General features: G+C 53.9%; 1 protein-coding gene across 1 annotated transcript; it reads right to left on the bottom strand.

The window, feature by feature from the left end:
* Window positions 1-242: 242 nt before the first annotated feature.
* On the bottom strand, window positions 243-9,116 carry LOC135287291 (uncharacterized). Its single transcript, XM_064400642.1, has 15 exons — window positions 9,056-9,116; window positions 4,723-4,932; window positions 4,196-4,260; window positions 3,952-4,101; window positions 3,620-3,768; window positions 3,153-3,300; window positions 2,722-2,909; window positions 2,493-2,633; window positions 2,102-2,216; window positions 1,804-1,944; window positions 1,439-1,615; window positions 1,150-1,305; window positions 890-991; window positions 420-522; window positions 243-379 (listed from the first exon to the last, which is right to left on the bottom strand). The coding sequence occupies exons 1-15, from the start codon at window positions 9,114-9,116 to the stop codon at window positions 243-245; spliced, it is 2,043 nt and encodes a 680-aa protein (XP_064256712.1).
* Between the last annotated feature and the right edge of the window lie 10,895 nt (window positions 9,117-20,011).

Below are 20,011 nucleotides of genomic sequence, written 5' to 3'. Positions count from 1 at the left end.
CCGCACAGGGAGCAGAGCCCTCCTTAGCCGGGGCAGGGCTCGCAGCTGCCCCCGCCAGCCCCCGCTGCCAGCCCGCTGCCCTCACTCACCGCTACAGATGAGCTGGAGCTCTTCCCTCTTCCCCGTCAGGTGCCGCCCGGCCATGCCTGGGAACACAGAGCCTGTCACGGCGCCAGCGGCACAGCTCCCTGCCAGCAGAGCTGCCGGCGCTGCGGCCACACGCCCTGCTGGCCCGGCAGGGCTCAGCCCGGGCCACGCCGCACGCTGCCGCCCGAGGGCACGGCTGCCAGAGGCCGGCAGCAGCGCCGAGCCCAGGCGGGGCTCCGGGGCGCCAGGCCCGGACGGCGCTGCCGGGGCAGCGGGCGGGGCTGGGGCTGAGCTGCGGCGGGCCGGGGAGGGAGTCCGGGCTCGTGGCTCACCCGTGAACCTGATGGCCGCCGCTCGCAGGGACTCCTGTGGGTTCCGCAGGTATGGCAGGGCCCGGCACAGGTGCTCGGCCGCTCGGCTCGTGTCCTCTGCCAGCTGCAGAGAGCAGCAGCAGGGAAGGCTCGGCGCGGGCTCAGCCCCTGTGGCGGGCGCTCCCTGCGCCCAGCCCCGGCCTCCCCTGCCCGCACAGCCCTGAGGCGCGGCCAGCAGCCGCTGGCGCCGGGCTCTGGAGGGGGCAGAGGGCCGGCTGCTGCCCGGGGAGCCGCGGGGCCGCCCCGGCCCGCAGCCCCACCGAGCCGGGGCTCCATCGGCCCCCGGCTCGGGCCCACAGGAGCCTGGAGAAGAGCCCGCACATCCTCGGGGTGCAGCAGCGGGCAGGGGCACAGCTGCCGGTGCCGCACACTGAGCACGGCGCTCAGGGGGCTTCTCCAGGCTGAGGCTGGGGCTTCCAGGCCGTCCTTACCAGGCACTCGGTGAACTTCCACAGCTTCTTGTTCTTCAGCTGTTTTTCAAGATCCCTCCTCTTCAGGAACTCGGCCACACAAAGCAGCGTTTCCTGAGAAACCTGGAGAGCAGCAGAGATGCGGAGATGGCCCCACAGCCCAGGGTGCAGGACCCGCGTCCCTGTGCCAAGGCCTGGAGGAGGCTGCAGCCCAGCAGGCGCCAGGGCAGGAGGCGGCCGAGCCCCCTGCCAGGGGACAGCAGCAGCCCATGAATCCTCACCTGTGCCACAAGCCGATTCTCATCATGGCAGTGGAAGAAGAGTGGCAGCAGGCTTTGCCGCAGGGGTGTCTTCAGGGCCTTTTTTTCCTTTTTCTGTGGAAGCGTCACCAATGTTCGGAAGAGCAGTATGGAGAGCAGCTGCACCTGGTTATTGTCCTGTATGAAAGGAAGAGAAAAAGACCTCAGCATTGGCTGCACAGGTCTCAGCTTGGCGCCGGCCTGCAAATCCACAGGGCACAAAGTGTCTGGGCAGCACCCAGTGGCTGTGGGTGAGGGCAGCGAGCCTTACATGGTCAAAGAGTGGCAGGAGCGCCTCAACCAGCTGCAGTGTGATGGGGCCAGGTATCAGCGTGTCATTGTCCAAAATAATAAAGCTGAGTAGCATGACCGTCATGCTAACTATCTCTCCATCTGCGTCCTGCAGGAGCTCCACAAGGCTTTCAGTCAGGCTCCACATTTTTTTGGTCTATTCAGAACACAAGTTGGTGAAATGCCATCCTGCTGTGGCAGGGCCCAGAGGCCAAAGGCCTATCCTGAAGCACTTGGGCAGCTGAAGCGGGAGGCAGGAGAGCTGGGAGCAGCTGCCCCAGCACCCAAAGCGCAGCCAAGCCCAAAGGACTGCATTCCCCAGCTTAGCCCCTGCCCCCTTCTCACCATGGAGGGCTCGTCAGTGAACTCGAGAAGGGCCCTGAGTGCCAGACGACGCCTCTCCCTGCACTCACTCCGCAGGTGCCTTGACAAGATTTGCAGGACTCTCTTAGCACCGCGTTCACTCAAGTCCAGGAACTCGAGGACCTGAAAGGCACAAGGCAGTGACAGGGGAGCCGGCCAGCAAGAGCCAGAACCGCAGAGGGCTGGGCCCAGGCAGCAGCACAGGCACGGGCACCGTCCCAGGCAGCTGCGGCTACGAGAGGGCAGAGAGCTGGGAGGCAGCGCTGGCCATCAGGCTCACCTCCGCAAGGAAGGCCAGGGCGGGCAGCTCCCAGCGTGGCTCCTGTGTGCGGAGCAGCCGGAGCAGGTAGCGAGCGATGCGGGAACACAAGGAGATGGAGACACAGGACATCTCCCTGGCAGGAGAAAAAGTCACCAAGACTGTGGGCCATGGGGACAAACCTCTGCCAGGACTGACTCACAGAAGTCTGGTCTTTCCCCAGCATCCTGCAAGGGACCCTGGGCTATTTGGGAGGTGGCTCCTTGTGGGCACCCTCCTCTCCCAGCCTTTTCCAGTCTGCTTGGCTGTCCCTCGGTGACAAGGCCCTCTGGCCCGCGACCATGGGGACTGTGTGGGGCACCCTGGGCACGGAGCACAAATGTCAGAGGCAGCGGGGAGAAGGGGGTCTCACCTGGCCAGCAGAGCCACGGCATAGTGGTGGGTGTCAGCACACAGCAGCGTGTCCCAGCCACACGCTGGTGCTTCCATCGCCACCACCACGTCCTCGTGCTGCATTCGGCAGAGCAGGGACTTCAGGGTCCGCACTGCAAACCTGCGTGCAGAGCAAAGCCCCGGTCACGCTGGGAGCACTGGCTTCTGCCCAGGGACGTGGCAGGGACAGGAGGAGTGGGATGGAGCACCTGTTGGGGCTGGTGGCAAGGTCATATTGCTCTTGGCACCCCTTCCAGAAGGTATGGACCTCCTCTGGCATATCCAGAGTGGTGAAGAACACTTGGAAGAGCAGATGCACAAAGAGGCGGGGGAAATACACCGTCACCATGTGTGGGACACAGGGCACCTGGAGGATCTTCCACATCACCACAGTGGCCTGCAAAGGACAAAGCCCCCTGAGACAGCGCTCAGTGCCGAGGTGTCTGTGTGGCAGGGCCTGAGCAGGGGAGGGAGAGGCCCAAAGAGGTGCAGGGGGAGCAGGACCTGGTGCCCCTGAAGCTGCCCCGAGGCCAGGTTTCATCCCAGCGCCTGAGGCAGGGAGATGCAGTGGGGGAAGGAGGATGGAGAGCTGCTGGAGAGGCGGCTTTGGGGCCAGCAAAGGCCAGTTGCAGAAACTCACAGCCAGGGCCAAGACACCCGTTTTGTCCCCATCGGAGGTGCACATGCTGTGCTCGGGCCAGCTCCCCAGCACATCCAGGAGTATCAGCAGCGCAGGCTCCGCAGTCCTGGGCGAGCACATGATGCTCTTCCACATGGTCAGAGCAGCTCTGTGGGGTTAGAGCTCTGTCTCAGGGGGGTCTGGGACACAGCACTGTGGCCTGGGCAGCAGCGGGGACCTGAGCTGGCTGCCAGCTCTGCCCCTGCCCACTGCCACTGGCCAGCAGCTCCCAGCAGCCCAGCCCTGTGGGGACAGGCCCCTGAGGGGCCGTGAGGGAGCATGGCAGCAGGCTCGGGACTGACGTGCCAGGGCTGGCAAAGGGAGCAGCCAGAGGGCCCTGGAGCTCTCTGTTGCTCAGACAGCTGGGACAGGCTGTACAGGCTGATGGGCTGGGGAGCCCTGAGCGCTCTGGGCAGGTGGGCCCATACCTGTCACAGGATGGGGCCACACGCAGGAGCGTCACCAGTACGTCAGCGGGCTGTGCTTCGGTGAGATCCAGCAGGGTCCTGTTCAGCCTGTGCTCAGCAAACTGATTGGCTGTGAGCCACTGGTGGATGTACCTGACCATGGCGGGCACCTGGAGAAGGCACGGGGACACTTGGAAAGCTGCCAGAGGGAGGAATGTCCCCAGCTTCCCCAGAGAAGTGCTTCCCTTCCCACCACACTGCCATGGCCTCAAAGGCTTCCAGTGACCAGTGGGTGTTGCTTGGGAGGCCAAGCAATTCCTGGGAGGATCAAACCCTGGCCACGGGCTGCTTACTTGCTTTGGATTGCAAAAGCCCTCCTCTACAAGCATATCCAGCAGGGCAGCACTGGTCTTGGTTTTGAAGATGTGCGAGTATGCTCTGAGCCCAGTGCCCGCGGTGCTGGTCTCTTCCTCCCGAATTCTCTTGATTAATTTGCAAACCAGCTGTAGGAGAAGGGCAAGAAATCAGGGATGTTCCACGGAATGCTCCAAGCATGGTGACAGCAGGCCCAGCCCAGGTGGGGATGGCTGCAGGTACCTGTGCTGTTCTGTGGAAGAGGCCACGGCTGGATTGCTGCTCTTGTGTGCGCTCCACGGCTGCATCTGGCAAAGAGCGAGCGCAGCCAGAGCTGAGGGGCTGCGGGAGAGGCCGGAGAACACAGCCCAGCCCTGCACTGCCCAGGCAGGGACAGCCCCGGGATGCCCCAGGGGATGGAGCACGGCTGCTGCGGGGTGTCTGCCTGGCCCCTCTTCCGTCCTGTCCATAGGCATGGCCCAGGAGATGGGATGGGATGGGATGGGATGGGATGGGATGCCATGGGATGGGATGGGATGGGATGGGATGGGATGGGATGGGATGGGATGGGATGCCATGGGATGCCATGGGATGCCATGGGATGCCATGGGACGGGATGCCATGGGATGCCATGGGACGGGATGCCATGGGATGCCATGGAACGGGGTGGCATGCCATGGGATGGGATCAGTTGCAATGGGATGCACTGGGATGCTATGACACCAAGCTGGCTGCAGGCACCAACCCTCTAGCCCAGCTCTGCCACTCACCCTCCTGCAGTGGCTTGAACGGCACCACCTCTTCCTTCTCCTGTGCTGGGGCAGCTCCAGGGCCTTCTTCCTCTTCCTCCACCCAGGCCAGCTTGGGCACTCTCAGGGGTCTCTGCTCCGTGTCACTGACTGGATTTGTGGCTGCTTGCAGGAGAGATGCCTCGGAAAAGCTCCGAGTCAGCAAGTCCTGCAGTCGTGCCTGGAAGGCACCTTCAAGAGCGAAGCCTCAGGAGGGCTACAGGACAGCACGTCCTGCACTCTGCTCTGGAGGGCTCCTGCCACAAGGGCAGGAGAGTCCTGTCAAGGATGGTGGTCTGGCCTCGAGGGCACTGGCAGCAGGATGGGAGATGCCTCCCGGGCACCAAGGCCCACGGTCTGCCCTCGAGGGCACCTGCAGGAGAGAAGCCTCGGGAAGGCCACGGGTCACCAAGTGCTGTGGTCTGGCCTCGAGGTCAGCTGCAGGAATAACACCTCGGAAAGGCTCCGGCTCAGACACGAACGAGTGTGCTGTGTGGGGCTCCTCACAGCACTGCTCTGTCTTGTCCTGTCCCGTTGCGAGCTCCGAGCACTCTGGAGTGTTCCTGTCACCACCAGCTCCTATGTCACCACGTGTCACAAAGGGCTCTAGGACACCCGTTCCATGGCGTGGTGACCATGGTACACCGTGTCACAAAGGGCCCCTGCACACACTGCCCCTGCCCTGGAGCCACCCCCAGCCCACCCAAAGTGGCCCAGGTTAGGAGGAATCTCTGGCCCCGGGTGTCTGAGACAGCCTGACAGGGTCTTTAGGAACGGCTCAAACCATCAGCAAATGCTGCCCTGCTCTGCAGGCTCAGGGCAGCAGAAGGAGCCCCCAGGGCTGCCGACACAGCCCCCCTGGGAAGGGCACGGGGCCTTCCACAGAAGCTGGCACGGCCTCCTTGGGACACGTCCTGGCTGGTGGCCATCCTAAACCTGTGGGTGTGACACAGAGAAGGAATGTGTGGGCCAGGGCACCAATGCTGCTCTGAGCCCTGGGGCCCAGGGAGCGCTGCCATCAGCAAGTGTGGCAGAGTCCCTGCCCAAGCAGACCTGCCACCCCTCAGCCCTGGCAGCGCTGGTGCCCCTCTCCTGCCCCAGAGACCTGTGCCCCGGGGGGCTTCTGTGCCACAGGGAGCCAAAGCCCACGTGCACTGGGGGCTGTGCTCCTTCCTGCAGGGGCTGCTGGCAGGAGCACCTGGAGCAACTGCTGGCAACACTTGGTCTCTGTCAAAATCTCCTACTCCGTGCTGAAATTATTTTCTCATTGAAGTCATTTCCTTCTGCAGGAAAACACCTTAACGACAAAGGCACAGAATAATGGGGCATTTAAGAATCCTCAGTTCAGGAAAGTTTTACTTCCCATTATAGAATTCAAGTAGTTCCAAAAAGTTGCAAACTTCCCAAATTATTTGGGATGGCCTGAGAAAGTGAAGACTTGGAATTTTGCTTCCCATCTCAAAGCAGTGACTCATTTGTTTTAACGTCATCCACTGAGAGTCACATTACAGAACATAACACTCCACAGAGGCAAAAAAAGGGCCATTCTTTGGTTTGCAAATGGTTTTCTATGAAGGTATGATAATATTCTCATTCTCTTAAGGAATGAAAACTCTCAAGAAATGAAAGTTCACTCAGTGTTCCCAAAGTAGCCCAACCAAAAAAGTAGATGGCAAAAGGGCTAATCCTCCCCCTGGTACAGATATCTAAGTGGCCAGTAAAGTACAGCTCTGCCCTCTGGTTCCCTGCAGGAGAATCAGGACTATGAACAGGAAAAGTCACAGATATTCTTTCTGCTCTCTGTAACCAAAGCTGTGCCAAACCACAGATGCTGCCTTCAGCCTGGCTCAGATTCCAGCCAAGACCTCTCACCTTCCAGACAATGCCTTCTCCAACACCCCCCCAACACCAACCCCCCCAGCCTCCGGCACAGAAGCCCTCAGCACCTCGCCAGGACCCCGAGCTGTCCCTGTCCCTCCGCAGAGCTTTCCCACCCTCCAGCAGACGCCCTGGTTCCCTGCACGTGCCGTGGGATGGCCCTCAGGAGGGTCTGCTCCAAGGCCTTCCCTGGTGGCAGCTCAGGCTGCCAGGCCTGTGGTTCCTGGATCACCCTTCCCACCGAGCCTTCCTGTGCACGGCTGTTCCATTGGCACCTTTGCTCAGCTCGGACTTCTCCACTTAACCAGGACTGCTGGTCAAGGATCCAGAGCAGCCTGGCCAGCTCTTTCTCCAGCTCCCTCTTTACTCTTGGGGGAGCTAGAGCATTCCACAGGAAAGCAACTGGTGCCACAAGGAGCCTCAGGCACCTTTGGCAGTGAAACAAGGCCTTTGTTTGACCTAAGTAAGCACAAGCAATTCACATTAGTGAACAAGTGCTTAGCACAGACAGACCTGAATACTTGCACCAGTTAGAATAAGAAAAAACCTGGGGGCCTAATTGACAGAAGAGTGACTTGACAAAAAGCTTTAGACATAGTCTGCCAGAAGAACTAAGGGCAAGTACAGAATCAGCCCTGTGCAGGGAAGCCATGAGGAAGACTTTGTGCTGCTTTAGGGCATCGAGACCATTCCTGGCCAGCACCTGGACATTAGCGTCAAGTATAGGAATGTGACACAGTGTATTTCTAACCCCCTGCCTATGGAACCACCTCAGCAGCATAAAGATGAATGGTATTTTTGATACAATTCCTACATCAACCCACTAAAATTTATCCATGGTGGAGAAGCATTTCAGTGGGGTGCAGACTCCTGCCCTCCCGCCAGGTCAATAAAAGGGCTTTTGGCAGACAATGCATTTGTCTGCCAATTTCTTTGAGTGAGGGAGACCCCTCAGGACTGCTGTATCCTGAGGGAACACTGTTGGCCTTGACCTGTAGGCACCTGCACAAGCTTAAAATCAGCTGCCTCAGCTTCCAGGACCTCTCTTGGCCAGCATCCTGACATGGATGTAGGATTGCTGCGAGGCACTTCTGGGACACAGCAAGACAGGACCAGCTGTCTCGTGTCCACGTAGCACCCCCTGACACAGCCTGGGTCGTCCCAAAACCAGACAAACGCTCACGTGTCAGCAGAGGGGAGCAAGGAACACTGGGCTCCTCTCAGGGTATCTCAGCTGGCCTTGCTCCACAACACGCCCCCATTTTAAGGCCTGCTGATGCCCAGCTGCCAGAATTGCCTACCTTGTTCTCTCCAAGATGCACAGGGAGAGCCAATGAGCAGGACGCCTTGGGATGCAAACCTTCCAAGCCTTTTCTTAGGCCAGGGACACAGCAAGATCAGCCAAGACTCTCCACGCTGCCTGGCCCACCCAGCCCAGCTCTGTGCTGGCCCTGGGCCACAGCAGCTTCCACCAAGCAAGAGGCAAATAAATGCATATTGCCAAGAGCTGAAACACAGCAGAAAGGTAAGATGAGAAAAGTGTGTGTGTAAAGGCCTTTTAATTCACAGCTCTCAAAGAGAGCTTTGGGGCTTATGGCTGGGCAGAGATGCTCCTACTCACACCTCTGTCCAGAGGTGGGGAACACACCCTGCTGCAGGTGCTTGGGTTGGTCTCTGCAGATCCAGGTGGATGCCAAACCTGCTCTTCACAGCCTTCTTCCTTGCCCTGCCCCTCTGCCACGTGCAATGGGCATCAAGGACTGAAAGGAGCACAGAGAGCCAAAGGGGGACACTTGCACCTGCCTCACTGGGAGCTCCCTGGGAAGCACTTTCCTTGAGAAGCAAGCCCCTTTCCTCCAAAGGCATTTCCCCAAATGTGTAGCTTTCCTGGGGAGCACCAACACACTGTTAAAAAAAGCTGGCAAGGCTGAATGACTTCAGGCCCTTTCAGGACAGGCACTCCAGCTCTAGCTCGTATTCCCCCAAGTGTGTGTCCAGGTGGAGGTTCAGAGGTGCAGCCCCAGTCTCTCTACAAACACAAGCTGCCCGCTGCCTCTTCCCCTGCCTCAACTCCTGCCTGCACTCACAGCACCAAAACCAGGCTGTTCCCAGCCAGAGCCCAGAGTCCTGTCCCTGCAGGATGCTCCTGCCAGCACGTTCCAGGACTCTCCGCTGTGCATGCAGCACTTTTCATGCCCGCTCTCAACAGGCTCTGGAAGGCAGAGCACAACCTGGCTGGCTCTGCCACCAGCACACCCCAAACACAGGCAGAGGAAGAAGCAGCAGGGGTTGTTTTGTGACCATGCCCCAGAGAAACTGGAAGGGTGCCCTCCCTCTGCTCTCGCTTGGTTGGCTTTCTGACTGGGTCTGAGGCTGGGGCTGCCATTCCTTGGTTGTGGGGACCAGAACCACACCCAGGATCCCGGCACTGCCTGACAGCGCTCCGGGCACTGGCACGGTCGTGTGTCCGAGTCTCGGGCACCGTGCTGCTGCTTCATTTGCTCTTAGGCACACCCAAAGCTCTCTCTTAAGCCCGGATGGTCTCTGGTTCTGCCCTCTTCCTGATCCTGTGCAGGCATGGAGCACTGCTGTGCTTTCAGGAAGCTGTTCTTGAAACCTTCCAGCATTCCAATCTCCTTTGTCCTCTGTGGATGCTTGTCAGGGAATCCCTCACAGCTGACTTCAGAACATCCTCAGGTTGGCTATTCCAAAATCCAGGGGCTCCAGGGTGCTCAGCAAGATCTGTAACTCCACAGTGTTGTGGAACTGGACCTTCAGCACGGAGAGCTTTCCAGCCTGATCTGCCCTCGTTCCTCTGTGTCTGTGCACAAACACGGCGTGGAAGAGAACGGCAGGAGGGGCCTGTGTGTCCCAGGGCTCCGGATTTGCATCGCTTCAGCTCCACAGAGATGCAGGTAAAGCAAAGAAGCCAAAGTGCTTATTAATGGAAAGTGAAGCAAAGGGATGAGCTGGGAGGGAAGAAAGGGGATAGGCACGGTCTGAGGGCTGAAGGAAGGGAGCTGTCAACAGGGAGGGAGAGGCAGGAACTATGGGAGCTTCCCACAGGCTCAGCTGTGCCAGTCATCAGCTGTGCCTGGAACTCCATCTGGTCTCCTCTGGTCCCCAGGTGGTCTCATCTTCCAAGGGATCTGGAGGTCTTAAGGAAACACTGCTCCTTCTGAGCCAGCAGATGAAAGTAGTTCTGCAGCTCTTCCCTCGAACATCACCTGAACAAATATGCTGATGTGGGAGGGGCTGTCGTTTTCACTCAGGGCTTGAAGGGCTGGAAGAGAGAGGAATAGAGCCACAGTCAGAACCTGGACCTGCGGGAATCCAAGGGCACCTTCCTTCCAGGGCCATCCCATCCAGCTCTTGCCATGGCCACAAGATAGGAGGGGGCAAGGGGAGCAGCTGCAAGGTGCTGGCCGTGAATCCCCCTGCCCACATCCCTGAAATCTCTGTGTGCTCTGCCCACGCCACCCCTTGTCCACAGAAGGAGCGAAGCCCACTGCAGCTGGGGAGGGGATTGCAGCTCCATACAGGAGCTCAACACAGGCTAACCATAACTAAGGCTACTGTGGCTGTTATCCAGTTTGCTTTATGGCTAAATAAGGTGAGGGATTCATGGATCTTTAACTTCCGCTGCAAGGCAGGCACGTGGATTCAGAGATATCACATACTATCTGTATGTTTTTGGGGTTACTTTAATAATGGTACTTACTGTGAGGAAATGAAATGGGGGAAAATTTTCTCCCAAACCTTCAGCCATCTCTTTGGGTCTGCCCCAGCAGTTTTCAAAGTGTCAGATCCACTCTAAATACTAATGATATCATACAGTGGTTGGTGTTGCTGATAGGCCTGTTACATTTAGCATTCAGAGATAAGGGAAGATTAACCTGGATAAGCACCCTGACACCTACCCCAGAGCCTGGGGATGCTGCTGCCCCAGAGCCTGACCCTGCCCCACAGCCCACCTCAGATATGAACCACCCAGATTGGGTGGGGGTTCAGGTGAAGGAGATAAGCCAGATGCTGAAGGGGTACATTTCCCCAGCTGGTGAGAAACCCTCCCCCTGCCTCAAAGAGGGAGAGTCTGATGGTGCAGCAGTGGAACCCACAGATGTTACAACCGTCCAGGCTCCAGCTGAACTGCAAAGGCAGCCACAGCCTGCAGCAGTTGCCCCTGTGGAAACAAGGAGATCTAAGATGAAATCAGAGCACCCAGATAAGGATAAGAAAGGATGGTCCTCACAACCCACAGGGGAGCCAGAGGTTGCAATCATCCCCGAGTCCCTGACATACAAAAGTCACCCTAATCTGCACAAAGACATTGTATGACAGGGACGTGAGGCTTATACAACCTGGCTACTCTGGGTCTGGGACCTTATGGGTGCAGGCGACCAACTGGATGGTGCATTCCTCATTGAGGGAGGCTGCTGCTGAGAAGGCCAGGAAATATCAGCATCTTCATTCACAAATACAAGAACTGACCAATGCAGTAGATATTGAATTTGTAGGTTTCCCCATGGGAGCGAGGGAAAAATAGTACAACAAGAACTTGGAGTTGCTTTTGGCCCTTGGTATCTCTAAAATGTGCCTAGGGAAGATTGCCTGGGCCTTGGCATCCAGAGTGCTTGTCGCCTCTGCAGATACTGTGCATATATTTGTCAGCAAAGCTAGTTTGATTTTATCTGTTTAATACATTAAGCCCCTTCCCGTGATGGTTACAACTGGATAGTGGAATCGGTTTATGGGAGGGAGGGGTTTGTCCTTCAAACCATGTCGTTCCTTGCCCAGTTCTTGGGTTTCAAATTCTGATCTGGACCAGGTGGATGGGCCACCTTTATTTAACCTAGAATAGAGACATATATATTTGTATATGTTTATTAAGTAGCCAAATGCTACTTAAGGAATTGGAAAGGAATTTGGGACCCTTGGCCCAGGACTCAGGTATGAATCAGGGATATTGATAAGGGAGCCAGGGTCCCTTTCCTTCTGGGAGTGGCTTTTAATGAGTGTCAGAGAAAGGTTTGTCGACAGGGAGAGAATGCAGGAGCACCACACAGAATGTGCTGGAAGATCCTTGAGGAAAGGATCCAACAGCCGAGAGACGTGGCAGTATTGGAGGTACTCGTTGGGAGGGATGGACAGCATGATAATGATCCCGACAAGGTATCAAGGGCATATGTGGAGTCTGGCACATTTGGGGCCATCTCAATACAGCACCTTCATTGCAATGACTGATGCTGACACCAACCGAGAGACAGCGGGTTCTGTCACCAACAAGCTTAGAAATTACAAGAGTTTGTTCAATGGCCCAGTGCAGGCTCATGTCTCTGCTGTGATTAAGGAGTTCAAAGAGGAGATGAGGGAGATCAAGGAGGAGGTGAGGAAGATCAATGCAGCACCCGTGCGAGTCACAGGCCCCAAAGTCAGAGCCCAACATCCCCCAGCTAGAGAGAGAGGGTATACCCCACAGGCTGACCTGTGGTTCTTCCTGTGTGACCGTGGGGAAGGCATGGGAAGGTGGGATGGGAAACCTACTTCTGTGCTGGCAACTCAAAGGGAGCACTAACCGAGGGAGTTCCACTAAAGTGAAGGTAGCCTCAACCTCCCATGACCGAGCTGCTGAGTATGATCTGTCAGATCCCCTTGAAGGTACCTCTACCATGTATGCCCAGGAAAGAAATGATAACCAGGGTTAGAGGGGCCCTGCCTCTAGCCTGGGAGAGGCACGGGAAAACCGGATGTTCTGGATGGTGTGGATCCGATGGCCTGGCACATCAGAGCCACAAAAATATGAAGCGTTAGTTGATACTGGTGCACAGTGTACCCTAATACCATTGGGACATGCGGGGGCGGAACCTGTTTCTATTGCTGGGGTGATGGGGGCATCACAGCAACTGACCATGTTGGAAGCAGAGGTGAGCCTGACTGGAAAAGAGTGGCAGAAACATCCTACTGTGAGCGTCCCTGAGGCCTCGTGTATCCTGGGCATGGACTTCCTCTGGAAAGTCTATGGCAAAGACCCAAAGGGACTCAGATGGGCTTTTGACATAGCTGCTGTAGAGACGGAGAACATTAAGGAATTGAACACCTTGCCTGGACTATCAGAAAACCCATCTGCAGTAGGTGGAAGAGCAACGAGTGCCAATTGCCTCTTCGACTGTGCACTGCCAGCAGTATCGAACAAATCGAGATTCCATGATCCCCATCAACAAAATGATCTGTGAGCTGGAGAGCCAAGGGGTGGTCAGCAAAACCCATTCACCCTTCAACAGCCCCATCTGGCCTGTGCACAAGTCTAAAAGAAAATGGAGACTGGCTGTGGACTATGGTGGCTTGAATGAAGTGACTCCACCTCTGAGCGCTGCTGTGCCGGACATGCTGGAACTCCAGTACGAGCTGGAGTCCAAGGCAGCAAAGTGGTATGCCACTACTGACATTGCTAACACGTTCTTCTCCATTTCCCTGGCAGCAGCATGCAGGCCTCAGCTTCCTTTCACCTGGAGGGGCGTGCAGTACACCTGGAACCGACTGCCCCAGGGGTGGAAGCACAGCCCCACCATCTGCCATGGACTGATCCAGGCCGCACTGGAAAAGGGTGAAGCTCCAGAGCACCTGCACTACTTTGATGACATCATTGTGTGGGGGAACATGGCAATGGAAGTATTTGAGAAAGGACAGAAGATCATCCAGATTCTGCTGGAAGCCAGCTTTGCCATCAAGAAGAGGTCAAAGGACCTGCCCAAGAGATCCAGTTCCCGGCAGTAAAGTGGCAAGATGGACAGCATCAGATTCCCACTGAGGTCATCAGTAAGATCACAGCAACACCTCCATCGACCAGCAAGAAGAAAACACAAGCTTCCCTAGGCACCATAGGTTTTTGGAGAATGCACATTCTTGAGTACAGCCAGATTGTGAGCCCTCTCTACCTGGTCACCCAACCTGGTCACTCACAAGAACGATTCCACTTGGGCCCTGAGCAGTAACAAGCTTTTGCCCAGATCAAGCAGGAAATCACCCGTGCAGTAGCCCTTGGCCCAATCAGGACAGGACCAGATGTGAAGAATATGCTCTACTCTGCAGCCTGGAACAATGGCTTGTCCTGGAGCCTGTGGCAGAAGGTGGCTAGGGATACTCAAGGCCAGCTACTGGGATTCTGGAACCAAAGTTACCAAGGGTCCAAAGCCAGCTGCACTCCCACAAAGAAGGAAATCTTGGCCACCTATGAAGGAGTCCAAGCCGCCTCGAGGTGACTGGCACGGAAGCACAACTCCTCCTGGAACCCCAACTACTGGTGCTGGGGTAGATGTTTAAAGGAAAGGTTCCCACTACCCACCATGCCACCAGTGCTACATGGAGCAAGTGGATTGCCCTCATCACACAGCACACCCATAGTGGAAACCTGAATGGCCCTAGGATTTTGGAAATAATTACAAACTGGTCAGAAGGTGGAAACTTTGGTCTCACTGATGAAGAGGAAGAGGAACAAGTGACACATGCTGCAGAAGCTCCACTGTACACCCAAGTACCATCAGAAGAAGCACAATTGGCTCTTTTCACTGACAGCTCCTGTCACATTGTAGGGATGAAACAAAAGTGAAAAGCAGCTGTATGGAGCCTCGCACATCAGGTTGCCCAAGCTACCAAAGGAGAGGGTGGATCAAATCAACTTGCTGACCTCAAGGCCGTTCAGCTGGCCCTGGACATTGCTGAAAGATAGAGAAGTGGCCAAAGCTCTACTTTTATACCAATTCCTGGATGGTAGCCAGTGCTCTGTGTGGCTGGCTGGAAAGGTGGTAAAAGGCCAACTGGCAGCGTAGAGGAAAGCCAGTCTGGGCTGCTGATGAGTGGAAAGGCATTGCCACTCAGGTGGAGAAGCTACCTGTGAAAGTCTGTGATGTAGATGCCCATGTCCTCAAGAGTCGGGCTAGTGAGGAACACCAAAACAATGAGCAGATAGGTCAGGCTGCAAAGATAGAGGTGTCAACCACAGACTTAGATTGGCAGCACAAGGGGGAGTTGTTCCTAGCTCGATGGGCCCATCGTGGTAGAAATGCCACCTATAAGAAGGCATTAGACTGAGGGGTGGATTTAACCATGGACAGTATTTCTCAGGTGTGACTGTGACTGTGACTGTGAGATGTGTTCTGCCATCAAACAGGCCAAGCGAGTGAAGCCCCTGTGGTATGGTGGGCAGTAGTCCAAGTACAAGTATGGGGAAGCCTGGCAGATTGACTGCATCACACTGCCCCAGGCACACCAAGGCAAGTACTACGTGCTCAAAATGGTAGAAGCCACCATGGGATGCTTGGAGACCTACCCTGTGCCTCATGCTACTGCCCGAAACACTATCCTGGGCCTTGAAGAGCAGGTCCTTTGGAGGCATGGTACCCCTGAGGGGATTGGGTCAGACAATGGGACTCATTTCAAGAACAGCCTTATCAACACCTGGGCCAGGGAACATGGCATTGAGTGGGTGTACCATATCCCCCACCATGCACCAGCTGCAGGCAAAGTGGAGAGACACAATGGACTACTAAAAACCCAGCTGAAAGCACTGGGTGGGGGATCTTGGAAAAACTGGGAGCAGCATTTAGCAAAGGCCACCTGGTTAGGGAACACCTGAGGTTCCAACTGAGCAGGCCCTGCCCAGTCTGAGTCCATGAATAGAACAGATGGAGATAAAGTCCCAGTGGTACATGTCGGAGGTTTGTTAGGGAAAGACAGTGTGGATTAATTCTGCCTTGAGTACAGACAAACCCATTTGAGGGGTTGTCTTTGCTCAGGGACAAGGTTGCACATGGTGGATAATGCAGAGAGATGGAACAACACGATGTGTAACTCAAGGAGATCTGATTGTGGAGTGAGAATGATATGGAAATATCACTGTTTGCTGGATGTTACTGCCATTGTCTGTACATTAAACCACACAGAGATGAAATAGAAGGAAATGTGTAAGTGTTGAAGGTCTGAGCATGTGAAAGATGGAGTTTTGAGTGAGTAAAATGAAAGTGGGGAATCCTGCAGCTCTGTAGTCTGGGGCCTGGATTTAGTGGTCTGGTGTGAGAATGTGATGGGGGCATTGTGGAGGATTTTGTGAACAGCTGGCTAGCTGACAAAGGTCACACTGATAAAATACCGTTAGTTAAGGAAGAAGGAGATAGGTATAGGAGCCAGCAGTCAGTGTCTAAATCAGGCAAGGGCACTGTGCCCTTGGTGCAACATCAGGATGGGGGAGAGGATCCTTAGTTAGAAATATGAAGAAAAGATGAGAACAGCGGCAATGTAGTAGTCACAAGAATGCTAAGGTAGGCGTAGTTAGCTGATAAGTAACTAACCAATAATGAGCTCGCCTTTTGCAATATGTATTAGCCTCATTAACACCAATATAAATGTGTGTGCCTATCAATAAAGTTCTGAGATTTGCTGATCACTCATATTGAGTGCCGCATTTCTTCCGCCAATCTCAACAAATTGTGACCCCGGACGTGATACCGGTAACGGCAACCACGGTGGATCGGTGAACGAGTTCGTGTCCTATAGCAGCAAGGACGGCGAATAAGCACCGCTGAAAAAGCGAAAGGTGCCGCGCCCTGGGTGACCTTATAGAAGAGCCCGGCCGATACGTGCTGCCGAGACCTTGAAGGGCTGCAAAAACATCGACGTTCTCAAAAATGGAAATGGAAAGGCAAGCAGCATATGATTTATTTACTTGCTTTTTAAAAAAGCGTCAGGTTAAGGACATAGACTTGCAGAAAGAGCTCCCACAATTGTTAGCTTACGGGTACGTACAAGGAGTTTTTCAAAATCCTCATACAGTACATGAATTAACAGAGTGGCGTAAGTTCAAGACCATGAGGGCGACAGGGGCCGCAGGAGAGGCCAGGGCAAACGCGGTGGCGAGAACGCGTGTGGTGGCGGCGGCATGCTCGGTGCTGGCAGCGGTCACGCGCACCGTGGGTCCAGTGACGCGCACGGTGACAAAAACTTGCATGGCAGCTGTCCGTGGGGAAAGCGCACAGATCGCGAGGGAAGTGCCAGCCAGGGCCGGGCCAGCCTAGGCGAGACACGGGGGCCGAATACGCGGCAGCGACAAGCGCAGTGCCAGTGGTGGCGGCGGTGGCGGAGCGCGGCGGACGCGCACCAGTAATGCTAAACCCGAAAGCTGGAGCTGGGAGGGCTTTTTCACATTTTGTAAGCACACAATAGCACAAGCAGTGTGGGACATGCTCCCGCTGGCTGTGGGTGCTGGCGCAGAGCCAGGGGGAACCAGCCCGAGCGGAGATCCAGGCCGAGCGGACCCCAAATGAGATCGGGGCTGCGCGTGTCCGGCGAGGGCGTTCCTCTCCACACCCCCGAGGTGGCGCAGGCTGAGGCTGTGCCAGAGCAGGCGGAGATGGGGCGCGGTCAGACGGTCCTAAAGGCACCGCCCGGTCACAGCTGCCAGGCAGCCACAGCAGCCCATTGCAGCAATTCAAACAGGCATCTGAGAAAAAACAGGTCAGGAATTTTCTTCAAGATCAGGATGGAAAACTTCTGAGAATTCTCAGAGTGCTTTATCCAGCTTTTTTTAAAAAAAAGGGCAACTCCACGGGGCACTTCACCCAACTGTTCCACAGGCCACTTCACCCAACTGTTCCACAGGCCACTTCCACAGAATCTTCATGAGAAAAGTGAGAAAGCACCAACCAAGTCTTTGCACAAGATAAAAAAAAAAAAATAAAAATCAAGGGAACCCCTTCTATTGTGAAAAATTATTCCCAGGGAGACAAAATGTCATGTAGATGAAAGTATTAGTAAAGATTTAATTACCCAAGGTGTCTTGGAAGACAAAGCATTTGGGAACGGTCAATCAGATCCTGTTGTGGGGTCATTAGTCGATTCCCCAATGATTCAAAGTTTTAAGAATTATTTATATTAAGTTTATAACCTTTGTTATTTTCGGTTTTTGTAAGTAATGCTGATAGATAGTGATTGTTGTTAATATTAGATGAATACTTTGGGAAGGTTGTCTTAACCCCTTCAAGCACTTCTTGTTAGGGAGTTTTCAGATTTTTGTGATGAGAATTGTTGTTGGTGTGTTGTTGTGGTGTTTGCAGCCGGCTTTCATGTGTTTTTCTATTTTTTTGTGTGATCACCTGCAAGACACATGTCTCTTCAGTTAGTTTATTTCCTAACTACTTATATGTTTCTGAGGGTTTTTATCCAAATTGCCAGTTTTGTGGTTCCTTTCAATTATTACTTCAGAAGTACTCCAGCAGAGAATTCAAGAAGTTTGCTGTGTTTGGAGAATCCCCATCCTGGCGGAGGCTTTAGAAAGGATTCAGTTGTTTGATAGTTCGATTGGTTTGTAATCCTAAGGTTTCTTGTTTATAACTGTTATTTTTAAATATGTTTAAAAATGTGTCAAGAGATACCCACCAATTAGAGTTTGGGCTCTGGCCAAGTTCTAACTCTATTTGGATGGAGTGATTGCCAATCAACCCAGATGTTTTCTGCATCAAAAAGTATTCAAGCCTTTTTGACTTGGCAATTTGACCATTTATAACAGCTGAGCCATTTTCAGAGAAAGTTTGGAGAAGCATGAATCTGGACATGATTTCTCCAATTTTCTGTTGTTTTAAGGTTTATCAGCTGTCACAGACTCTGGGATAAGAGTTCAGTGTTGTAGTGTTTAGTAATTTTCTGATCTTGTATGTGTTGTTGATTGTGTGTATTATCTGAATTGATTCCTAATTACTCTTATCTTAACATTTCTATATGTAACATTGCAAAATGAAACCAAGACCCATTCTTCACCTCCAAGATTCTGAGAAAATCCTTCAGTCCCTGCGGGGACGTGGGATGTGTTTGTGTTTTAACAGGTGCAAAGTCCAGATGGATTTCAACGAAGAATGTGAAACTCTATCAAGAGCAAGAAAAAGGTTGACCATTCGACAAGCAAAGAAGACAGACAGATGTGGACTGTTCAGAGATTCCAACCCTCGAGCTTCACCCAAAGGAGATTGTGAACTTTAAGCTTTTTCATGGGTGTGGGAATCAGTGATGTACAGTTTTTGTTAGTTGATAGTTTTTTACATTTTAATGGGACTTGTAATTCTTCTGCTCCTTTTGGCCATGCATTTTTCAGTGCATCCAGCAGGTCTTGAATAAGGCTGCCAAAGAGGTGTTTTTGTGGCAAAGAGAAAGAGGAGATGTCAGAACCCAGGATATCTCTCTGGATGCCCTAGATGGCTCAAAGCCCTAGCAGGAGCTCGGAGACCCTGGTAGGAAGCCAAAGACACCTAAAAATTCAATCTCAACCCCATGGAGCAAATTGCCAACTTTATATGAAGAGTTACAGGTCACAAAAGTTTAAGTAGCATAGTAGTAGCAATCACAAGGTGAAAGGAAAAATTCTAGAGAACTGTACATAGGGGTCAAGAGTTCAAGATGGAGGGATTTGGGCGTGCCCTGTCATTCTTCTTTCTTCGCCCTGGCATCCATGTTCAGGATGATATTTGCTACATCTAAGCAGACCATGCTTGTGCAACAGAAAAACAGGGGAAGTGTGGAGGATTTTGTGAACAGCTGGCAAAGGTCACACTGACATAATACCGTTAGTTAAGGAAGAAGGAGATAGGTATAGGAGCCAGCAGTCAGTGTCTAAATCAGGCAAGGGCACTGTGCCTTTGGTGCAACATCAGGATGGGGGAGAGGATCCTTAGTTAGAAATATGAAGAAAAGATGAGAACAGCTGCAACATAGTAGCCACAAGAATGATAAGGTAGGCGTAGTTAGCTGATAAGTAACTAACCAATAATGAGCTCACCTTTTGCAATATGCATTAGCCTTATTAACACTAATATAAATATGTGTGCCTATTCAATAAAGTTCCGAGATTTGCTGATCACTCATATTGAGTGTGCCGCATTTCTTCCACCAACCTCAACAAGGAAGAATCCCCCATTCCAGGGGCTGTGTGGGGTGCATGGGGGGCAGCTGTGTCCCCTGCCAGCCCCAGGGCTGCAAAGCAGGAAGGAGATGTCTCAGCTGCCTCAGCTGAATTGCTTCCCTCAGCCCTTGGCCTGGGAAGTCTCTGGCTGCAGCACAACCTGCACAGGAGACTTTGCACCTGGAAGAGAAAAGAAAGGAATTGTTTCTTCTCTCTCCTTCATCACTCCCTTTGCACTGATTTTTTCATCTGTTAGCAAAACCAACCACAAAGCATCTGCACTGAGGTTTTTCTGAGGGTCAGTTCCTAAATAGGGCCATAGGAAGGTTTTCTGCCAGGGCAAAAGGGAGAAATGTGGAAGTTGGTCATGGTTGTTGAAAACAGGACAGTTTCTAAACACTGGAAATGCAGAGGCTACAACAAGAAAGTTTGCAGTCTGAATGGTCCATTTTC

The sequence above is a fragment of the Passer domesticus genome, chromosome 29, assembly GCF_036417665.1.
Source record: "Passer domesticus isolate bPasDom1 chromosome 29, bPasDom1.hap1, whole genome shotgun sequence".
Classification (NCBI taxonomy): Eukaryota; Metazoa; Chordata; class Aves; order Passeriformes; family Passeridae; genus Passer; species Passer domesticus.
The sequence above is the reverse complement of the archived record's forward strand: the minus strand, read 5'-3'. Positions and strand labels throughout refer to the sequence as shown.

Excerpts from the sequence above, each read along its gene's own strand:
- LOC135287291 (XM_064400642.1), bottom strand. The coding sequence starts at position 9,116 with ATGAAGCAGCAGCACGGTGCCCGAGACTCGGACACACGACCGTGCCAG. Across the intron at positions 2,634-2,721 it reads CTTGCCACCAGCCCCAACAG|GTTTGCAGTGCGGACCCTGA; the intron begins GTGCTCCATCCC and ends CTCTGCACGCAG. Across the intron at positions 1,306-1,438 it reads TCCTGCCACTCTTTGACCAT|GACAATAACCAGGTGCAGCT; the intron begins GTAAGGCTCGCT and ends CCTTTCATACAG.